General features: G+C 43.7%; 2 protein-coding genes across 3 annotated transcripts in view; one reads left to right on the top strand and one right to left on the bottom strand.

Annotated features, from left to right (window-relative positions):
- Nucleotides 1-873: 873 nt before the first annotated feature.
- On the top strand, nt 874-17,989 carry LOC119144754 (syndecan binding protein). 2 transcript variants are annotated; one of them, XM_037380500.1, is made up of 9 exons: nt 874-1,004; nt 5,500-5,565; nt 8,458-8,536; nt 12,209-12,318; nt 12,638-12,796; nt 14,230-14,405; nt 15,637-15,808; nt 16,372-16,463; nt 17,273-17,989. In XM_037380500.1, exons 2-9 carry the CDS (start codon nt 5,515-5,517, stop codon nt 17,325-17,327), a joined length of 894 nt encoding a protein of 297 aa, XP_037236397.1. In that variant the 5' UTR covers nt 874-1,004; nt 5,500-5,514; the 3' UTR covers nt 17,328-17,989. The 2 variants fall into 2 exon arrangements, with proteins under 2 accessions (XP_037236397.1, XP_037236398.1); XM_037380501.1 differs by lacking the exon at nt 874-1,004 and adding an exon at nt 1,743-1,785.
- A 4,182-nt stretch (nt 17,990-22,171) lies between these two features.
- The window catches only part of NSMAF (neutral sphingomyelinase activation associated factor), a 39,762-nt gene continuing 38,806 nt past the window's right edge, over nt 22,172-23,127 (bottom strand). Inside the window, exon 31 of the mRNA XM_037379774.1 lies at nt 22,172-22,525. Within this exon, the coding sequence (XP_037235671.1) occupies nt 22,431-22,525 (95 nt within the window). The 3' untranslated portion in view covers nt 22,172-22,430. The remainder of the gene's footprint in view (nt 22,526-23,127) is intronic.

Raw genomic sequence — 23,127 nt, 5'->3', positions numbered from 1 at the left:
GATTTGACAACAGGCAAAGAAGGAGGCAAAGACTCTTAGCAAAGAAGGATTTTAACGACTGAAAATGGATGCCAGAGGAGTTAATGCTATAAATAAGGCCAATGCGGAACAATTACGGTAATGGAGTATGAAAGCCTCTTTCCGAGTGCGTTCTGGGATTTCCCTGTGGCTGGTGTTCTTTACTATCACAGCTTCTCCAGGGGAGCTTCCCCAGGGGACATGCTCTGCCCCAGGCGTGTCCGTGGGGGCGGCTCGGGCAGGCGCTGCCCCGCCGGCCCGTGAGCTGGCCCTGCGATACCGTGAGCTGGCCCTGCGGCCCCGTGAGCTGGCCCTGCGGCCCCGTGAGCTGGCCCTGCGATACCGTGAGCTGGCCCTGCGGCCCCGTGAGCTGGCCCTGAGACCCCGTGAGCTGGCCCTGCGGCCCCGTGAGCTGGCCCTGCGGCCCCGTGAGCTGGCCCTGCCGGCCCGTCCCCGTCCCGTCCCGGCGCACCCACGCCCGGCCGGCAAACACGCAGAGCAGAGCCGGTACAGGGCAGTTAGCAGGGTGCGCTTTATTGCCGGGGAAAAAACCCAAGAAATGTTGGAAGATGAACAGAGAACTGTACTTTTTCCTTCACGAAGGTGACAGCTGGGAACCAATGAAGGCAGTGCAAAGGCAGTAAAAAATGAAGAATGCCAGCGGCGAGCCGCCGCCTAGGTAAAGCAAGCAGCCGGTGGGGAGCGTTGCCGGCCGCGGTGGGAGCGGGGGCCGTGTCTAACGGAGCCGGGCCGCCACCCCCCGGCCCCTCGCCGCTCCGCCGCCGGCCCCGACCCCCGCCCCGCGGCGCCACCTTCCCCGCCCGCCGGGCCCGGCCCCCTCCCGCCGGCGGCGGAGCATGCGCGGGGCCGCGCCAGTTCCGCCCCCGCTCCCCTCATAGCGGCGCTGCCGGGACCCACGGGAGCCGCCGCTGCCCCTTTCTGTGCTGAAGGGCCCTGAGGAACGGCAGCCGCCGCCTCGGACGAAGGTACAGGAAGAGGCCGCGGCCGGCCGGCTGGCGGGGCCCGGTGCCCCGTGTCCCTTTGTGCGCGGGCCTGGGGCGGCGGCCAGGCCTCGGCGGGGAGGGGAGGGGGGGCGGCGCGGCGGGGAGGGGGGGCGGCCGGGCTGCAAGCACGGCGGCCGGGCATGGCGGAGCGGGGAGGGGGCGTGCCGGGGAGGCCGGTGCCGGGCTGGCTTCACTGTGCCGCTGGCGGGGGCAGCGTTTGTCCCCGCTCCGCCGGGGAGCCGTGACGGGCTCCTGCGGGAGGGGGCGGCTTTCCGGGGGCGGCCGCTGCCGGGCGAGGGGCGCTGCCTCCCCGAGGGGCCTCTCCGTCCGCGGCCGGGGAGAGCGGCGGGCGAGCGAACGCCAGTGTGTCCGCGTCCTCCGGCGGTCGTGGGCTTGGGGGTGTCGTCCGACCCCGGTCAGCCCCCGGGGCCGTTGCGTGAGGGCCGTGCTTCTCGGGCAGCGCCTGTGAGGAGGCCGGGACGTTTGTAATAACTTCTTTTCAGACAGGCTAAATATTGCGGGGGGTGGAGTGGATGCGACCGGCCTTTTCGGGTAAGCGGGCCGCGCTTCGGGTCTGAAATGGAGGTAGCAGCTTTCAGAGCTAAATGTGTAACGAGAGCAGTCGCTCAGAGGCTAATTGGGTGTGTGTCAGAAGGGACACGCTGAGTTACGTTAGTGGAGGGCTCGTCTTGCGAAACGGTTGCTCAGTTCCTGATGTCTCAGCCTGACCTTCAGGAGGTTTTGCCCCGGATCTGCTTCAGAGGTGAATTTTGGGGTTCCGAAGTGCCTGACGTCTGGAAGTGGAATCCAGTGTTTCGGTACTGGCGTTGTGGGCTGCCGTAATGTCTCCACGGGCCACTGGCAGAAAACACCTGTGGGTGGTGGGGTTTGTTCTGGTTTGGTTTCTTCCCCCTCCCCCAGTACTGACGGCGGGTGCTTCCAGAGACGGCCGGCGCGGGGGCTCGGCGGGGCCCTGTGCCGTGTCCAGCTCCGCGCTTTGACCCGGGCAGCGTGCCCGGCAGCCCGGCTCCTCCCGGCTGTGCCGCCGAGGGCGGTTCGGGATCGCTCCCCCCCGCAGGGCTTCCTGCCGGCAGCCCCAGCCCGGGCCGGGGCCTGGCGCTGCCCTGGGCGAGCAGGATCTGCTGGGTGGGACGAGCTGGCCGGCAGCGGCAGCCAGGCGTTCCAGCCGGGGGCACTGAGAAGTGGGGGGAGTTCTTAGGCCATCTCTCCTGCTCCACACTCTTCCTTTGGGTTTTACTTTTGCTTTCCTAAGCGCTTGCGTCCCTCGCAAGATGCAGGAATATGGAAATGATCAGGGAAAATGATTCTGATGTCACTATAGGCCTTTAACAGAGAAAAGGAGGTTATAGTGACTCCTGTTTTGTGGTAGCTACTGCCCAGTGCCTCAAGCCACTACAGTGCCTGCTGGAACTCCTGCTTATGCTGTGAATAATGCTGCACAGAAGTTGTGGGGAAGTTCTTCCTGCAATTACTGGTCCCTGACAGTGACAATTGTTAAAAAAAAAATCATATTTTAAACTAGATACAGTATTTTTGTGGGTCTGGCCTTACCTGGCAAGGGGTATTCGTGTTACAACTGCCTGTGCAGAAATTGCAAATACCATATAGAAAGCTATGAGCTCACTGAATGCAGTTACCGGGTGACAGTTATTCTGGCTGGTTAGTTGGAAAACCAAAACCAATAACTAGTAAGATTACAAGGAGGGAGCTAGCCTGGTGGCTCCTTGGTACCATGGTGAATGCTTGGGTTTGTGAGCCTGTGGCTGGGGGTTGTAAAATGGCAGGATAAGCTGTTGCAGTGTTGTCTGTGATCCAAGAATGAATGTATATACTTAGCTTTGCTTGTATCTTTCTACCAAAAGCACTGTGCCTCTCTTTATAAATTAGAGGAAGGTTGAGGTTGCCTGTTGATGACAAATGTCACCACCAGTAATTGTGTACAGACTGAGATTGGTCTGTGGAGAAGAACTGAAGCTGGCTGAGGAATAAACATGCTGGGGTTTGCGGCGTGGAAGTGTCACTGGGACAAGGGATGCAGCAGACCCTGTGCTGTGCTCTGCTACTGTGCGGATGTCGGAGATCACAGTCTGCAAAAGGCTGCCCTTGTGCCCCTTGTTGCCCTACAACAGGGTGATTCCTTTGGGGACACACTGTCCTTTTCCTGCCTGCATGCTGCTGGGGGTGGGCTGACTTCAAACATGTACCAGTGCTTGGACCGGCACCTGAATCTACTAGGGCAGCTGTAGTGTAGAATTAGATGGTGAGTCTGATGCTGTGTCTGACTTGACCGCTGTTAGCAGCAGAATGCAGCATCTGGGCACCACTTACCTGAGCTTTGCTGGACTCCAGCTTGCATTTGCTATTACCTGTTTTGGATGAGCAAGAGCACCAGACTGTTTCAGGTCAGTACTGGATTAAAATGGAGCTTTAAACTGGGTTTAAGTATGTATGTTTAATTTATAAAGCTTCTAGGCTTCAACCATGTTTGGTTTAGTTACAACAATTAGTCAAAAATGTCAGTGGCAATTAATTGTTACAACATAACTGGCTGCACGTTCACAGTTTAGGTCTCAATTTAGGGCATGCTTTTTGAAGTTTTATTTGTAGCTTGATATGATACTGGAGCTGTTGAGCGCTCTGCTGAACAAGTAGAAAAGCTGTTGATGAGTTTAGTGTAATACAAAGATGTCTGTTGTGTTACTGCAATATCACATTAGACATTTTTTTTTTTAAATCACTTGGTATCTGCACATACAGAAGCAGTAGCTCAAGGATTTGTGCAGTGGTCACTTTTAATCTGGAATTTTTGCGGAATTGCTACACTAATAAGGACCTCTATTGTTTGGATGAGTAAATGAATCCCCAAACTGGAAGATTTTAATAGAGCTGCCTCACTAAGGGCCTTCTGTAACTTGCAAAGCTGTATCAATCTTGTTGTCTTCTCTTTCTGTTGTCTTGTCCGGCCCCCCCCCCCCCCCCCCCCCCCCCGAAAATGTTCCCATATGTTGATGTGAAATATTTTATTGTTTTGAAGAGTTCAGCTGACCTAGGTAAGAATGTGAGTGAGCTCTGGAAAAATGGGGTTTCCTGAAGCCTCAGGTGCTCAGCCCTAGCACCAGGCGAACTTCCAGCTCCGCCTTAGAGGATCATGTGAAATGTGGTGTGGGTTGTCTTTTTTTTTTTCTGGTTTTGCTCCCTTCCCCCCTCCTTGGTTTCCTTTTGTTGTATTACTTCCTGATAAGTTGTTACAGGGCTCTCCCAACATCACATGAGAGCCAGCCTGGAGCCTCTGTGTTTTGAAACTCACTACTGACTGAATCTTGCTGGTTTATGGTCTCTTGGTGCAATTAATGTGCTACAGATGGGCATGGAAGGCAGTTCTTTTCAGTGGCTTATTAATTAATGTCATGGTTTAACCCCAGCAGGCAACTAAGCATCACACAGCCGCTCCCCGCCCCCCCTCCCCTGCCACCCTGCAGTGTAGGGGAGAGAACTGGAAGAGTAAAAGTGGGGAAAAAAAAACCCTCATGGGTTGAGATAAAGATAGTTTAATGGGACAGAAAAGGAAGAAAACAATGATAATAAAAGAATTGCAATATACAAAACAAGTAATTTGCGATACAATTGCTCACAACTTGCTGACCGATGCCCATCCACTTCCTGAGCGGCAGCCCCTGGCCAGCTTTCCCCGCAGTTTGTATACTGAGCATGATGTCATATGGTATGGAATATCCCTTTGGCTAGTTTGGGTCAGCTGTCCTGGCTGTGTCCCCTCCCAACTTCTAGTGCCCCTCTCTCACTGGCAGGGCATGAGAAATTGGAAAGTCCTTGACTTGGTATAAACACGACTTGGTATAAACACTACTTGGCAATAACTGAAAACATCAGTATGTTATCAAAATTACTCTTACACCAAATCCAAAGCGCAGCACTGCACCAGCTACTAAGAAGAAAATTAACTGTCATAGACAAAATGAGGACATTAGAATATCAGAACTGATGAAGGTGTTTAGATCCTTTAGATAACAGGGTGAAAGCTTCTGCAGTTGTATATAAAATACTGTCCCAGTTGGGAGGAGGACACTAGGAGGAGATGGTTAGATTTTTTCCTCTTAACCTGCATCATCATTGCATCCTGGCCTCCTAAAGTCTGTCTTTGCAGTGCATCATGTGAAACTGTTTTCTCTGTATAGGCTTTCTTACCATTGAGACTTAAACTTTGACAACGCTAAGTTTATTAGGTAAAGCCTATTACACAAAGGCTATTGCTGATAATGGTTTAAATGGGTAGTCTTAATGGAATTTGTGCTGTGCCGGGTATCTGTAGTACTAAGACTTGCAGGTCACAGATCACTTATTTAACACTCTATGCCTCCTTGCTTTTTCTTAAAATTGTAATACTAAGTAAATATCTCTAACTGCTAACCCTGTTGTTTGTTTGCCTCCCCATACCCAGTGAGACTGCATCAAAATGTCTCTCTATCCTTCCCTGGAAGATCTGAAGGTTGACAAAGTTATTCAGGTACGATGGGCTCTAATAAGATGAGTTTTGATGACAATAATATATATCTTGTGATATTTAATCCAGGGAAGGGGAGATTTTTGTTGTAGGTGAGAGTTCGTTTTACCATCACACTCTAAAAGGGAAAAGATAAAAAACCTGTGATGTTAAATATGATTAATGCTTATTTTACCACTGTTGGGTATATTTATTGTTTTATGTATTCATTAATAGTAATTTGTCTTTATGTTGGAATGTCTAGTTTTTTTGAAGTATAGGTACTTTGTCTTAAATAGACAAATGCGGTCAGTCTTTTCTCATACTTCAGCTCTGATGTGATGAATAGGTGTTGACTGCACTAATAGATCTGCTATCTCACTCCTGGTGTTCAAACCTGTGTCAGAAAACTGTCATGGTCAGTTGGGCACAACAAAAGAACACTGGGCTCTCTTAGTATCATCTGGCATCACAACTTGTCCTCTTGCTATTTCATGGTAGTGACCAGTTCTTTTAATATTTCCAAGATGCTCACATTTGTTTAAAACAGTTTATGTATAAGAATATTGGTAGCTTTATTATGAGACAGGATGAGGCTGAAAAAAATACCTGTGCAACAAAACAATGAAAAACATTAATGGATAAAAACTCCATGAGAAATTTGATATGAATGTATTTTACAAGGAGTTTCCTTGATTCCTTCAGCTTTTTACCTAGCTCCCGTTCTTATTTCCTAAACTTAAACTGTATTGCCTGCCAGTTCAAACAGTAGCAATGAGTTATACTGCATTTTAATGTAGCTGCTACTGCTGTCCTTGTCCTTCTCACTGGGAAGCAACTAAGCAAACTGCACAGAACAGCTTATTAACTCTCCTGAGCTGTCCCAAAGTGGAGTGCCTCAGCCTCACCTGTGTTTCTGTGTGTGGGGTGTGCCTCTTGAAGTTGTGGGTGTTGTGTTGGGATTTCTCATCGTTGTCTGCCCACCCCACCCCTTTTATCTTATCAAAGTCCTTCATCTACATCTGAACTGGGGGGGGGGAATAAAAGTACCCTGGAGCCAAGAATATGCTCCTTTGGCCTCTTAATGACCAACTGCTAGAGTTAATCTATTACATTTATTACAATTGTTAATTGTAACAAGTATGCCATTCCACTTTCACTGATATTTTTCATAGAACCATGGAATGGTTCAGATCAGAAGGGATCTTTAAAGGTCATCTACTCCAAACCCCCTGCAATAAGCACTAACATCTTCAGGTTGGACAGGGCTCTGAGCAATCTGACCCAGCTGATCTTGATGGTTTCCTGGGATGGGGCATCTACCATCTCTCTGGGCAACCTGTTCCAGTGTTTTGCCACCCTCTTTTAGTTGAAAACCCTTGTTCTGTTGCAGTGGGACCTGCTAAGAAGTCTGTCTCCATCTTTCTTACAAGCCCCTTTAAGTACTGAAAGACCACTATAAAGTTTCCCTGAGGCCTTCTCTGGGCTAAGCAACCCCAACCTTCTCAGGCTGTCTTCACAGGAGAGGTGTTCTGTCCCTGTAATCATTTTTGTGGCCCTCCTCTGGACCTGCTCCAACAGGTCCATGTCTTTCCTGAAGAGCTGAGCAGACGGGGAGAATCACCTCCCTCAACCTGCTGGCCACAGCACGTAGCAAAGGCTAAATTATTTGCCTCTCCCAAAAGGTACATTACAAAAATGCTGTTTCTTAAAATATGTGTCGGAGAGCAGTATTAGGAGAAAAGGAGGCAGCGTACTGAAAGATGAAGCCTGTATCCAACACAAATGTGTGAGATTAAAATGACTGCTGTTTAAAACAACATACTTGTTACATTAAATATTCTAACCTGTTCTTCTTGTCTAACATTTCAATTGAAGGCTGTTCTTCTAAATACATCTGGTACTGATAAATGATGAGTCATTCTTGCTCTGAAACATTTTTCTAAAAACAACTTCCTGGAGAGTACAGGACTATGAGGTCTTCTATTTTAAGCGTGATTTCCTTAAAAATGTTAAGTAATTTGACTGTCACATTGTGTTAGATGATTTGTGTGTCCTGTTCAGTGTCAGGTTTCACTATGCATTTACCAATTTCACCCCCACCCTCACCTTTGACGTTCAACCTCAGGAGAGCTATTGGTATAGCTGTTTCCATCGCACTTAACAGGCCTTTCTAAGGCAGTTTTTCACTGATACGATTACACAAGGCCAAACATTAGTAGCTGAGGTGTTGAGAAGGAAGGAAGGAAGTTGGCTTTATTTTTAACTTATATTGTATTTATTAAATACATTCTCTTATATTTGTGAGTCAGTAAGCAATACAGAAATTAAGCTTAGTGTGTTTGCTGTAGTGGCAACTTCTGTAAAAAAAAAAAATAATTTGATAAGTTCCATTTCTTTCAGAAGGTATTAATCTAGTAGTGTTGGGTTTTGTGGAACTTGCAACATTTAAGGGACCGTTGTAGAACTCATGAAGAATGTCTGTAAATGACAAAGAGGTAAAACAGCTGCTATCCAGCTGGAAAAAGTAATTGCAAAACACTCTACCAAAGTTCATACCTTGAAACTTAAAGTTATAAAGCTTTGTCAGCCAAGTTTAATGTGTCTTAAGGCTCTCTAACTTCTTTGATGACAAAAACAGAACAGGTTGACGGAAAAGCCTTTCTGCGTTATTACTGTAGCCTTGTCTCTGAGGGAGATGCAAGTTGATCTACTGAAGTACTTTGATACTACTACAGCATATTGTATTGAAGTTATTTATTTCAAAGAAAAACATGTGACTTCAGAACTTCAAGATGAATAGTAACTAGTGTGTACAGGAAAAAAACACACTTAGTCTTTGGCCTGGGTAATAAAGATGTAATAGACTTTTTTTTTCTTGTGCAAGATAACTTATGTGAGTGTCTTTGCTTTTAGGCCCAGACAGCCTTTTCTTCAAATCCAGCTAATCCAGCAATCTTGTCTGAAGCGTCTGCTCCTATTCCTCACGATGGAGGTAAGCTCATGTGCTGTATAGTATCCCAATGTTGTGGAATGCAGTTATGAAATACTAAAGTTAACAGTACAGTCAAAAATACCTATATATATGTAACCCTATTTACGAAAGGTGAGACTGTGCCTTCTTGGAAATGCCAGCACCCACCTTGGTGAAGGGTTATAGGAGTCAGAAAACAGTGTTTGCTTATAAAAGGAAGTTGTGGCAAACACTAACTCTTTCCTTTTCCAAGTAAGCCTAATGTAACAAGGTTTGCTGTTGGTACCATTTGAGCTCTTTTAAACTCTGACTCAAACACTTAGTTTTCCTTATTTATCACATGTATATTTGTAAGCTTTAGAGGGCAGCATGAGACTGTCTTTCTTCTCTGTATGAGGTTGCTTAAGCACAAACACAAATCTCTTTCAACAGAGAAGAGCCCAGTTATAAACGATAACAATTAAAACAATTTTATTTTGGGTTCAATCAATTTAGGTTGAGAAACAATAAGCAAAAACAGCGCTGGGTGCGCGGAGAACTCAATTACTTCCACCACAGGCACACCTGAGTCCTAAAAGCAGCGTCTTTTCTCCCCGGATCCTGACCAATCTCTTCTTGCCGGATGTTCATCCCGTCCCGCTCTTTCCCCATTGGGTTGTCAGGGTACGCCTTCTCCTCCTACTGGCTCTCCTTTGGTGTGCTTTTTTCAAATCTCAAGGTCTTTGTCTCCTTTGGCTGTCGTTTTCCTTATCTCCCTTGTCGGGCTTTTCCAAGCAGCGATTGCCTCAGGGGAAGGGGAAGCCATCACGTTGTCTTAAAGGAGAACCACACGTGCCCACTCGCCACAACTGCGATACAGGTCCCAGATTTACACAGGGTACAACAATTACACTTATCACAGTACATTCTATTTTTGACATGAATCATGACTGCGTTTATCACACCAGGAAGGTGGAACTTAATCTTACCATGTTATCAACATAAAGCTTCATACCATGTTAACAATGTAAAGCTTTATCAAGATAAAGCATTAGGCGAGATCTAATGCTGAATGACCTGGGAGCCCTGGGGGACAGCAAGCTGGCCATGAGCCAGCAGTGTGCCCTGGTGGCCAAGGAGGCCAGTGGGATCCTGGGGTGCATCAGGAAGAATGTGGCCAGCAGGTCGAGGGAGGTGATCCTCTGCTCTGCCCTGGTGAGGCCACATGTGGAGTGCTGTGTCCAGCTCTGGGCTCCCCAGTTCAAGAGAGACAGGGAGCTACTGGAGAGGTTCCAGTGGAGGGATATGAAGGTGGTGAGGGGACTGCAGCATGTCCCTTGTGAGGAAAGGCTGAGAGGGCTGGGCATGTTTAGCCTGGAGAAGAGAAGAAGACCGAGAGGGGTCCTTATTGATGCCTAGAAATATCTCAAGGGCAAGCGTCAGAAGGACGGGGCCAGGCTCTTTTCAGTAGTGACCAGTGGCAGATCAAGGGGAAATGGGCACAAACTGAAATGAAAGCAGTTCCTGCTGAATATGAGGAAGAACTTCTTTCCTTGAGGGTGACAGAGCCCTGGCACAGGCTGCCCAGAGAGGCTGTGGAGTCTCCTTCCCTGGAGACATTCAAAACCCACCTGGATGCGCTCCCGTGCAACCTGCTTTGGGTGACCCTGCTTTAGCAGGGGCTGGAGTAGATGATCTCCAGAGGTCCCTTCCAAACCTGACTAATCTGTGATTTGTACCTCCTTCTCCTCCTTTTCTCCCACAGACATGTACATCCATGAAGGTGCACAAGTATGTTTGAGGTCAGAACTCTGGGTTAGTGAGTTATACTTGGTCTAAAAAGCCTACAGCCTCTAACCAGTGTGACCAGCAGCAGTGCTGGAACAGCTGTCAACAATGCTGGTGGATCAGATTGTAAAGCTTGGTGGATGTAACTTTGTCCCCTGTTCTCCTGTGGGTGCTGGTGTTTTTAAGATGACTTTTAAGGCAGGGGTTTGTATAGCTGACCAGAGCGCTGCCTCTTGTAGATCCCTTCTGGAATAGATACTTACCTGGCTTAACTTCACCAGACCAGTTTTGAGTTAGCTTCAGCACTCCCTTCTTGGCAGCGTTCTTTCTGGTGTCCAGAGTTTGAATTTTCCAGAAGTTTTTGTCTGCCGGCCAAATGACAGAATTTTGATATCGACTTGTGCACTAATTGCTCAAGACCTGTGCGTAGCTAAAGAGTGGTTAATAATTTGGTATATCCCAAATGAAGGGAGGCCTACACCATCTATAGGATGTGCCAAACCCACCAAGAACCCTTCTGTTCTGGGAGAGGCAGGAGAATATACAACATCAAGAGCTTTTGGATGTGTTCTGCTATTTGGAGGTCTCAGTTTTGAATGAGAATGTAATACAGCGAGCAAAGATGCATCTTGTGTTGTGGTCTTTGAAGAACAGAAGAGAAAAATGGAGTAGCTGCAGAAGTCTTGTGCAGCGTTAATTGTATATAATCCTAGGGGCTTTAAAACACAAGGAAAAGTAGAAAGAATATTCATTGAAAGCTTGTTAACCAGTATTGGTAAAACTACAAGCTGATAGATAAATCCTGAAATAAGATCAGACAGCTCTCATGTGAAGCAGTGTGCAAACATGACCACTGAAAGTATTAAGGAGCAAAAAAGTCCCTAGTTTATACTGGAATTCACCTTGTAATGACCTTTGTTCTGTCCCAGAAAAGTTACTTTCCGTTCTGGTCAAATGTAGATTCTTATAATAGCTTTATACTTAATAGTTTTATATATGTACCCATAAACAAACTGTGGAGCCTGCTTGCTTCCACGGCCGGCCGGCCCTTGCACCACCTCGATTTTCAAGTAGCCTGTTCTGTCCCCACCAATTCAGTGAGAACAGCAGGTGGACTCTCAGAAGAGTTCTTCTAGCTGCCACTTGTTAGTAGCACCAGTTAATCTGTGGAATGTCAAGAGCAGTATCAAGCTTATTTCCAGAGTGGTTTGACTCGAGGTCTGACAAGTCTGTCAGTTTAACTTCCTTTCCTCCCACTCCTTTCTGGTGTAGAGGAATCTTCTGCTGGGTATTAGGGGCCGTGTTTGTTTTGTCTTGTTCAGAAGCGTGTCTAAAACCACTTCAAAGCTATGAGGAAATGACAGCTACTTTATGATGACTGATACAGCAGACCGTGCTGTGGACCTTACAGCCGGGAAGCTGTCTTCTGCAGAAACTGCCATGCCTGGGATCTGGAATGTCCTTGGCATGGCCGTCTTTTGAGAGTGCTGTCTTGCACTTGCTGGAAGGTGGCTTTGCGTCTGTGTGCATTCTCCAGCATACCTGGTTTGGGGGTGGGAGGGGGAGTAGTTCCCCACTAATTGCCCAAAAGCTTTGGAGCAAGGGTGTGTCTTTATGGAGGGCAGCACAGTGTTGGTTTTGGAATTTAGCACCATGTGTCCAATGTTTGTGCCCTAAAGGATGAATGGAGTAACTGAACGTTCTCTGTAAGCTCTTCATCTCAGAAGTGCTGCTGGTTACTCAGCTAAACTGGACTAGAGTAACAGCCCTGCTCCAAGTGCGTCTTCCATTGTAATTTTCAAATTAATGCGTTACAAAAGCACAAGATCTGTTGAAGTAATTATACATGTGAAAGCAGTAACTGCTCGTTCTGTTAAACCAACAACTGTACTGATGGAGTTTTTTTGTTTTGTTTTTCTCCTATAGGCTTATACCCCAGACTGTATCCAGAACTGTCTCAGTATATGGGCCTGAGCCTCAACGAGGAAGAGGTGCAGAGAAACTTACCGGTGGCAGCAGCTGCTCAGCCACAGGGTGTAAGTACCAGTCAAGCATGTTTCGGCAAAAGTATAAAGACTAAATGTATATCTAGCATTCTAGAGAGTAGATTACTATTTATTTGTTTTGAGTACCATACTTGACTGATAAATGAATTATTTTGACTAACAATACCTATTTTAATCTGGCCTTAAACCAAGCACTATATTTCCAGTGTTGGGGTAGGGGAGAGAGTGAAGAGAAGCAGGTGTTGTGAATTAATTTGTGTGGGTTTTTTTAAATATCACTTCATATAAACTGACATATACCTACTTTAAAAAAGTTGAAACTGTTGTCTGGTTATTTTGTTTTAATCAGCAACTGGTAACACGACCTTCTACTAATTACATGGTAGCTCCAGTGACTGGAAATGATATTGGAATTCGCAGAGCGGAAATTAAGCAAGGCATCCGTGAAGCAATTTTATGTAAAGACCAAGATGGCAAAATTGGACTTCGCCTTAAGTCTGTTGACAATGTAAGTATAGGAGCTTGCTTTTGCTTATACAGATATTAATGCTGGATTAAACTAGTAGTGAAGTTAGTGTATGGTCACAAAATTGTCTTCTATATAATGCTTGCTTATCCTTTATTGGGATTCTAAAATCCTTCATTAGATCAGTACCTAGATTTCCAGCTATCTGGACTAGGATCTGAATTTACAGTGACAATTTAACTTCCGTGTGTTTTGTAACATCTGAAAAATCCTTGTAAGTTTGGTTGGGGTTTTTTTTCCCCCACTTCACAGCATGAAATTGTCCTTGCAGAACTGCTGTGATACTTGTTAGCAGTTCAAGACTTCTTGTCTCTGTCTCTGTGGAAACACTGAGCGGTACTTAAAGCTCAGCAGTATGCAGAGAACTGCCCATGGCTTAAAGTAGTTCCTCTTATAGATTCTTGCAGTGTGTTGCTGGTGAGAAAGTAAGGATAAGGGTGGGTGTCATCTCACCTATATGTAAAGAGTAATTTCAGAGTAGGCTTTTTTTCAAATTTCCCTCAACATGAACATAGGTGCAAGGAGATCCTTAAATCTGCTTAGAAGCTTCCCTGTTTCAGTGTTGTTTGATTCTCAACATGGAAAATGCTACTTTGAGTGTTTATTTTTCTCCCCTCGGGAAGGCTATTTAATTTGATTGTTTAAGAAAAAAATGTACTCAAGGTTTCATATAAGGTTAAAATGCTTTTTGTAGTTCTCGTAACGCAAGAAATGCTGATGTTTTCTTAGAGTAGATGTTTTTCTTGTTTTGTTTGTGACACCTCCAGCTCAAAGGTATTATCTACAGTTTGCCTTGATATGCTTTACTTGGTTTTCAGGGGTACTTTGACTAGAAATAGTTTTTTAACACCTTGAGTTTTTTAGAGGTGCTAGCAAGTCATAATTGATTAAAAAAAAAAGTTGAAAACAAATGGGGTTGTGAAAGAAGGAAAAATCTGGAACAGAGTTCCTAGCATTGCTGATTTATTCTCCAGCAATATATAGACTTAATGTCTGACAAAGGAATTGTTAGTTAAATGTAGAAGGAGATACGCAAGTTTACAACTGGTCTGTTTTGATCCAGTTCAGATTTCTTGTTAAAGCAGAATAATATTTACCCCTTTGAGTAAGGCTTTAATGTTTGTCTTTTTTTTTTTTAATGTTTAGAGATCTAGCCAGAACAACTTGCCCACTTCTGAATTTTATTCTAGCATTAATTATCTGTCAGTCTCTTAAAGACATCTATAAACAGGCTGAAATTTCAAAAACACCTCTTAAGGTGATATAGTTAGCAAATTCTTCTGTCTTTTTGGTTTGTATTACATAGAGAATGGAAAAGCTTAAAGGGCTGTGTGTTATGTCACTGGTCTTCATCTTTAGGGAAGAACTTCCTCCTTTTTTTTTTTTTTTTACCCCCTTTTTATCCCCTTTTGTAGGGTATATTTGTCCAGTTAGTTCAGGCAAACTCTCCAGCATCCCTTGCCGGTCTGCGGTTTGGAGACCAAGTTCTGCAGATCAATGGTGAAAACTGTGCAGGATGGAGTTCTGATAAAGCACATAAAGTTCTGAAACAAGCTTCTGGAGAAAGGATTTCGATGATCATTCGGGACAGGTAAAGCCAACTGCAGATGTGGACTGTCATTGTCCATCTCGGAGTAGTAACTCTGTGGGGATTAGGTCTCCCCTTGCTTGAGCAGGACTGTGGGCATAATAGAATCTGTTTGTCCATGTACTTCAACAGTAAAGATACTCAGAAATGATCCCTTTTGTGGGGAACAGTCAAAATGGTTATTAATTTGTTATACCTCATCGTGCCCGGAGTGTGCACGGGATACTTGCATTTTCCAAGGTAAACTAGTGAGTGATAGCACAAATCAAACTTAAAACTCTGAATTCAAGAGTTCTGTGCTTTTTTTTTCAGACACAAATTGACCGTTGCTTATACTAACTGAAAAAGCAATGAAAGATGGTAGCAAAATACTTGCTATGTTAATGAATACATTTGCATTTTTATTTAGCATGATACTTTTCTTGTGAACTGTTCCTTACGTGTGGATTAATGTTAGTTTTGCTAGAAGTATGCTTGAACAATACAGATATTTAAATAATGAGCTCGTAGCTATTTGTATGTAGTAATAATAGGTCAGATTCAACAGAAGTCTGTAGGTTATGAGAAAATGGATGGTATGACTAGGTACATGTCCTGAAGCTTTTTCAATGTTCATTTTTAAGAACCAAGTTTGACTCGGTGGAGGGAATGCTGCTTCCATTGGTGCAGCTACTTCTACCCATGTATTGAATCAAACTACTGCAAGCAGTAGATTCCCTGCTCTGTCTACCAGTCCTGTGCCCAACTCCTCGCCCTCTTCCTGGATTTACTAGCTTTTTTTTAAGGCACAACTTAAATGTTTATGGTCTGTAAAGCAGTAGAAATGTTGGGGAAGCCTTGTACTCCAGAATCCTGTGGTCTGCCTATAACTGTTAAAACTGCCTGTGCTATTTTATCTACTTTGTAACATTTGTAGAGAACGCTTAATTTTTGGTGGATGTTTGTGTGTGGGGGTGGGTGGGTTGATGTTGTATGCGATTTTTGTGTTACTATTAATCCAGATGGTGAAATGCCTGTAGAACAGGGAAAACATATAAGGTTTATAAACAAGTATATATTAATATCACAATACTAACAAAATCAAGTTAAACCCAACTACTTTTTGTTGTAGTTGATGTGTAAGTCTTTTAGAGTACAATTACCTTTTGTAAGTCAAGGATGCTGAAATACTGTGTGGTTCTTTCTGTGGCTTAGTAGACTGAAAGAATGGTTTTGCATTTTAAATGTCTTCTAGGCCTTTTGAACGAATCATTACTATGCATAAGGACAGCACAGGGCATGTTGGTTTCATATTCAAGAATGGAAAAATAACCTCCATAGTGAAAGACAGTTCTGCTGCAAGAAATGGACTTCTTACAGAGCACAACATCTGTGAAATTAATGGCCAGAATGTGATTGGATTGAAGGTGAGATAAGCAGCATATGGTGGGTGTGGGCAGCTGTGAGTTTGTGTGTGTATAGTAACTGTCTTGGAGATGGCAATGGATTGTATTATATTGTTTGATGTTCATAAAATCAGTCACTCATGAAAGGTAACAACTTGCTTGGAGAGAAATGTGTATTTTGAGGCTTCTTTGCAGTTCTGTATCTGTAGGCAGGGCAACACATTCTCTTCCTCTCTGCCCCTACCTGGCTAGGCTGACCCTCAGTTTTTATCTTTAATCTGACTTTGCTGGCAAAACAAAGAATAGGCTTCTCTTCCTGCCAGCCTGTGTCAAACTCTAGTAGGAATTCTGTGTATAGTGTCTGTATCCCTTCTCTAGGCAGTTTGTACTAGTGATAATGTGATAAGCAAACATCTATGAAGTGGTATTGCAGGTTCAGTGATTTGCCCTGAAGGTTAAATACTCCACGCAAGGAGTTGTGGGTCTCTTTAAGCTGCATGAAATGTCTAGAAAAAGCTCTCGAACAGCTGCTTTATTAGTCAGCTCAAGTAATGTTGCTCATATGACTTGTTGTTTAATAACAGGACCCCCAGATTGCAGACATCTTGGCAACAGCTGGAAATGTAGTGACCATTACTGTCATGCCTTCCAGTATTTATGAGTATATAATAAAGAGGTAGGTAATAAACAAAGCAAAGAAGCCGTGGTGTTAATTATAATCAAGTTGACAGTGACTGTTTTTCTGTAGGTTAAATAAAATGTACTCATGCTAAGACTTAATTAGAAACTTAACATGAAGACTGGAGAGGGGGTGGGAGGAATCTGAAAATTTGCTTCATCTGATGTTTTATTCAAACTGGTGTGTTTTGGTTGGTTTTAAACTAGTCATGTGTTAGTAATGCTTGTTTGCCTTCTCTTGAAAATGCCTTTTCTAAATGTAATTTGAATAAGACTTGAGTTTCTGAGAACTTTCAAGTACTTAAGTAACACAAATATTTGTTACCTTGTAACTAAAACACTGCTTCTAGCGCAACTAACTCGGGTGACCTACACGTGACTCTTGGCAGGATGGAGGGTTTTTTCTAATCCTTTGGCAGCAGTGGCTTTCTACATCTAAATCTCTCCTTCAAAAATGTTTTTGAAGCTGCTAGAAATTAATAATGCTTTAGGTATAATTGAGTCTTCCCCCTGCCCTCTTTCTCTCACTTGTGGTGCTACTCTGCTTGCACACATGCCCGCATCCTGAAAGATGGTTGTAACACAACTCTGTTACTAATAAAAACATTGAGTATCGTGGGCTTCCCTTCTGTGTGTGCAGTTTGGTGCAGCTCTCTGTAGCAACATATTTGTCAAAAATAGTGGAATAAAAGGCCAACTTTGAAGTAGTATTGGAAGGGCTGGCAATGACAGAGGGACAGTGATCAGAAGCTTTAGTGGTCTTCTGCAGTTGTCTTACAAAACTGAATGCCTTTTCCTTTTCTTTAGGATGGCAACTAGCATTATGAAGAGCCTGATGGATCACTCCGTTCCTGAAGTCTAAACTTGCATCATGTATGTGTGTGTACATATATATAATGATGATTCCACTAAACTTGGGCTATTATACTCGGTGATTTTTTTTCTTCTGCACACGAGCCTTTCTGGAGGCTAAGAGAAGATATGCTGCATCAAGCATTTGCATCTATAATGGCTGGGAATGTTACAGTTCAACATATCTTGTTTATTCACAAACTGTAAAACTTGTAGCCTTATATGCTTGACAAATGTGAAATTCCACTTGTTATGACTTCTTTTCATAGGTCTTTTGGTTTACTACTACTATAAGCCATTGCAACTAAAGGAACCAGATATCACTTGCGAAGTCCCATGTTGTTACCTAGGACAATGCTGTGCTTTGTATGTCTAAGACGAATGAGTATTTTTACTGCTTTCTGTTCGCAAGAGTAGATCTGAAATAGCGTATTAGAAGTATGGCTAGTACTAGTTAATTTTTTGTTCTAGTAAATACTGTTTACACAGGAATGCCAGTTAAGCTGAATATAGCTAAAGGCATCATTCAGTAAGCGTATTAAATAAAAGTAGTGTACAGATACTCATATCTTTTTATTACTTGTTATACAAATTGTAACTAAAATGCTTATCTCTTGCCTTAACCATGTTCTTAAGGATTCAGAAGTAACCAAATAAATGACTGAAACTTTAGATCCTCTGTGTGTGCATACTTAAGATGAGCTAAGACGGGCTTGTTGAGGCCAGTTTCAGCCAACAACAAAGACATGATAGGAAATACAATTTAAAGTAGTCTTCTAAATAAGCTTGCTGCCTACAACGCTGAAATGTTTTAAAAGGGTAGATCTGGGATAATTTAAACAAGATCTGTGTAACTCTTCTCATACCTTCAGCTTAACACATGGCATGGCAGCCTAGCTCTTCTACAAGATGTACTGATTGTATAGATGCAACTTTATTTTAAAACTGTTTGCAGCTGACTGGGTGTACTGGGTCTGGTTGGGATGGAGCTAACTTTCTTTGTAGCAGTGGGTATGTGCTGTATTTGAGACTTGTGACTAAACCAGTGTTGATAACAGCCATGTGTTTGCCACTGCTGAGCAGTGCTTGCATGGCGTCAGGGCCTCTTCTGCTTCTTGCTCTGTCCCCTGCCCCCGGGGGGTAGACTGGGGGTGACCAAAAGGCTGAGAGGGAACATAGCTGGGACTGCCGACCCAAACTGACCAAAGAGAGAAATGCCATGTGGCTTGACACCATGCTCAGCAATAATCTGGGGGGAGTCTTTTCAAAGTAGTTGTTGCTTGGAGACTGGGCATCAGTCTGCTGGTGGGATGCGGTAAGTGATTGCCTCTACATCACCTTTTTTTTCCTCTCTCCCCCCTTTTACTTAGTTGAACTATCTTTATTGTAACCCACAAATTTTCCTAGCTTTTGCCCTTCTACTACTCATACTGTCCTGCTGTGGGGTGGGTGAGTGAGAAACTCGGTGGGGGCTCACCTGCTGGTTGGGGTCAACCCACTGCAACTGCTCATAGGCATGTTCAGCTGAGACTCTGTAAGTGATCTAAGTTAAACACTAGTCTTGGGGAACAATTTCCTCAGCTATGAAATGTAGGAATACTGAACTTCAGTCTCCCTTATAGTGGGCATTAGCCTAAAGTCAAAGCAACTTGCTTTAGTATAGGTATGAGTTGTTGTAAAAGGGGTGTAAGGAATCAGTTCAGCTATACTTCTAGAACTAACTTGGATCCAGAATTGGTCTGGGGGTGGGGGTATCTTAATTATTTACTTGCTTGTCCATCTAAGTAAAATAAAAGATGACTACAGGAGCTCCCACCAAGAGGAAAAGTAAACAGTTCATAGCTTGGCATTACAGTATAGTCTCGTGTACTGTCAACTTTATCGGCCTGGGTAGCTAGTTGCAGGTTTCTTCAGTTTGTAGGAGAAGCAGCAAAGGTGGTAGGGTTGAGAACTTTTGTTGTGGGTCTGCACCACAGCTTCTGTTCTTCCTGGGAGTGCTCAGAGTTAAGCTCAGCTCTACCTGTGAAGAAGAGTCTGTCTTGTACCTTCCTTTTTCTCTAATTTTTCAGTTATGGTAACTGAGAGGAAAAATTGTTACACTACTTCAGGCTGAAGTGGTGATCAAATTCATCCTGGGAGCCATTTTAATTGGAATATTTGGTTACTAAATGCTGTGCCTCTGGAACCATGGTGGCAAGCACTTAGTGGCAGTCATTGGTGACTTCATGTGGTGCTGGTAGGATTCAGCCTTATGGGCATAGGGCCTGTAGCAGTCATCTTTTAAGTTCCTTGGCAAGCTAGGTCACTTTGGTATGAATCCCTGGAGCCTCGAACAATGTATTATTGAAATTCTGATCTCTGCCTCTAACCAGTTTTTACTTAGGAGCAGATGATTCAGCAGGGAGGGGCCAGTTCTGTACCTGTTCAAGCTTTAAAACTCCTTATTTAAGTGAACCTGTTACCACATTACAGCTTGACCGATGGGGTTTAGGCCACCTGAATCTTGTGACTCCCCAAGTGCAAGTCTGGCTAAAACATAAATAGGTAGAGACAAAACCAGGTTGGAGGAATATACCCCCAGAGGAAGAATACACTTCTAGTTATCAACCAGGTAGCTGTAACAACAGGGGCCATCCCTTGGAAATAGGAGGGGTAGAACTTCAGTAGAAGTACTTAGTATACCTCCAGCTCTGCCATACAGCAACCAAAGTGAAAGAACTGATCCAAACCCTCTCCTTTCCATGCAGGAACAAGCTTGGACAGAAGAGTAAGGTATAGTTAAATGTACGTACACCAATAAACTTGGAGTTAAGCTGCAAGAATGTATCAGTCAATATGTAATTCCTTGCACGCATCTGATCAAAAAAAAACCCCAAAGATACTGATGATAACCCTGTTACTAGGTTGTAACTTGATTCCCCTCCTTCCCTCCCTTAAAAAGCTGCTTCATCACCCAAAGCAGCCTTAGCTGACTGAGCATTCTGTTTCATGAGTGCGCTTTACAGCAGAAAACAAACCTCAGCTGCACTTGAAGAGCTATGTGTGGTATGTATCCATATTTAACTAAAAGTAAAGGGTATCTTTTCTCTGAGGCAGAGAAATTTCAGATGTCACAAACTTCAGAGTCATTTTTCCTCTGGTTGACATGAGTGGGAGGCCCCCTAATGACAAAAGAGTCTAGTGTGCCCAAAATTGGGGTAAGGCAGCATCAAGGAAACAAGTGTGAAGGTGCATAGCATATTGTTGCTCAGGTAGTTCTTTTGTGGTTTTCAAGCACGCTGGCATATAACTTGAGTTGCAAAATTGCACATTAGCAGGTACAGAATACAAAAATAGGATGTGCTGAAAGGAAAAAGGAGTTACAGTGCACCTCTTAAACCCAGGCTTGTACTGTAATGCAGAAAACCAAAGCCTTGGGGGCCAGGGACAAAATACAATAGGGTGGAGGTAAACAAGCAATATGACAGGCACGCTTGAAACACCACATAAAAAGCTTTTAACACAATCCAGAAATGACCCAAGACATTTCCAGGCAAGCATAGAATGTGATTTTCTATCTCTTCTTTGCCTACACAGAGATTTATTTGGGAAATATAAATACAATGAAAGGTGAAGGATCAGGGCTCATGCTAAATATTCTGCAGCAAGACTGGTAACAGCAGGCACAGATGATATGGCTTAATACTTTGTCACATGTGCCTTCACCACACATACTCATTGATTACATAAAGATTCAGTTATTTGCTAAGCCAAGTGAGTAAAGCAGCTGAAATACCAGTTTGCTTTGACATCATGCTACTACCTTACTGAAAGGTAAGTTCAAACTCCAGCATAATAAAAAAAAAATTGGGAGACTGAAAAAACAGCACCTAACCATAAAACAATTGTTTTACAATGCCAGAGAAACACCTGTGCCCTGAAACAGGTGTTTTGGTATCAAAACCAAGGCAGGATATCTATAGACAAAGGGCCAGCTGAACATAGTTTAGAAGAATGCTTGGACTGGACACATTGACAGGCCACCTTAATACCAGCAGTAAAGAATACCATCAGAGAAATAAATATTGATCTTGGGTCATACTGGGGCAACATCACAACTACTTGTTGCTGTAATAAGCCACTTAAAGACTATTTCAAGTCTAGTTTCAGAACAGCTTATTGCAGGAAATCATATCTTAAGTCCTACAGAGTGTAAGCCTAGTACAACACTGCTTCGTCACTGGGTTAAGACAAGAAGGGACTGGATAAACACAGGAGCTGTAGCTCTGTTTAAAGGCTCTATTTAAATTCCATCTCAAAGATTGTATGAGTTGAAAGAAGTTGAGAACACCAAACAGAACAGGACAATGCTTAAGATTAAATATTTAGAGAAGGACAGCACCATAAGTGATAAAAGGCAGTAACAGCAGATCCTAAAACTAATTTCAGGTCCATTATTAGGGGAAGACTGATATCAACACATTACATGTGTTCTCTGTTAAGAGGATCACTTCCTTTCAGGCTAATATATTAATACTGTTTCTCAACAGGAAAAAACAATACAGAGTATGTTCTTATTCTCTATGCCTTTGCAAATAGCCACCTTTAGACGAGATAGTAGACTAGACTGACCACTGCTCAGGACGGCACCTCCTTGAGTGTTTGAAGTAGTATTTACCACTGTATGCATCGTCACTAGGAAGAAAGGTTGCCTACACAAGAGGTACATACATTATGTCATGAGACATGGCACTAAGCTGCAAGCATTCTTAAAGACTTAAGTTATTGCGAGTGTTTCCTCTTTGAAATCTGTTCAAACAGCAAGGTGTGATTCATTCTATGTAAATTAAACAATGACTGCAAAGACCTCTTTACTTATGAAAAATAGGTCTTTAATTTCATCTCAGATACCATTTTAGACAAGCATTTTCAGTACAATAGTTGATGAAAAACAAATGCATACACTATGGAAGTTAAGAGCTCTCAGTGAAGTTACCATGACATAGAAAGTCATAGCTGAACAAAGCTTCCTATCTGGTTGAACTTCAGCAGCCATCATTGCACAGAGTTAAGTTCCTTTAAAAGATTTGGTTTAAAATAAAGAGTTCATTTAAATGTCTGGAGGGAAAGGCACTTAGTATTGCAGTTTCCAGAACATGATTTGTTTGTCTTCCCCTCCTGTAATAACACTGTTGCACTGTTCATTCATCCACATGGACATTACAGCACCTGAGGAAAAAAAACCCCAAAACCAAACAAAAAAGTAAACCCAAATGCAAATAAAAGTGGTAGTTGAGAGGATGGAACAGATCTTTTTAAGAGCGTTTAGGATCGTATGATCGTTAGTTTGGATTACATCAACACCACATATACTAAGAACAGTTTTAGTAGGCTTCCAACTGGCTGCTTATATTCACACTAACAATCTCACCCTACATTGCCTCAGCTGCCCTGGGGTACTTGAGGGACAATGTCAATTGCCGTGTAGAATGCAGAACGGCACACTGGCAAAAGGATTCATAGGGATAAGGGGAGGAGGTTTCTTCAGAAAGTGAGATTTTCACTCCGCCATTTGGACTTCTCGTATTAAAAGTGTATTCACATCTTCCAGCATATGCTTAGAAGCTCACTTCTAAAGCTTCCCCTAGGTACAGAACGATCTCTACACACATCGAGTTCCAGAGTACAAGCTCATAGTAGGGAAGTTTGAAATAACCATTCAGGAAGGCAGCCATAAAACCGAAGCTGAATAAAACTTGAGGTTTTTTTTCCTTCACACATCCTGATTGCTAATGTACTGGAGACTGTACAGATACCTTTAAGAAGGCTAT

This window comes from Falco rusticolus, chromosome 3, assembly GCF_015220075.1.
Source record: "Falco rusticolus isolate bFalRus1 chromosome 3, bFalRus1.pri, whole genome shotgun sequence".
Classification (NCBI taxonomy): Eukaryota; Metazoa; Chordata; class Aves; order Falconiformes; family Falconidae; genus Falco; species Falco rusticolus.
This window is presented reverse-complemented; position numbering and strand designations above follow the sequence as displayed.

Coding starts and splice junctions, on each gene's coding strand:
- LOC119144754 (XM_037380500.1), top strand. CDS start 5,515: ATGTCTCTCTATCCTTCCCTGGAAGATCTGAAGGTTGACAAAGTTATT. Junction 14,406..15,636: donor TCGATGATCATTCGGGACAG/GTAAAGCCAACT, acceptor AATGTCTTCTAG/GCCTTTTGAACGAATCATTA. Junction 16,464..17,272: donor TATGAGTATATAATAAAGAG/GTAGGTAATAAA, acceptor CCTTTTCTTTAG/GATGGCAACTAGCATTATGA.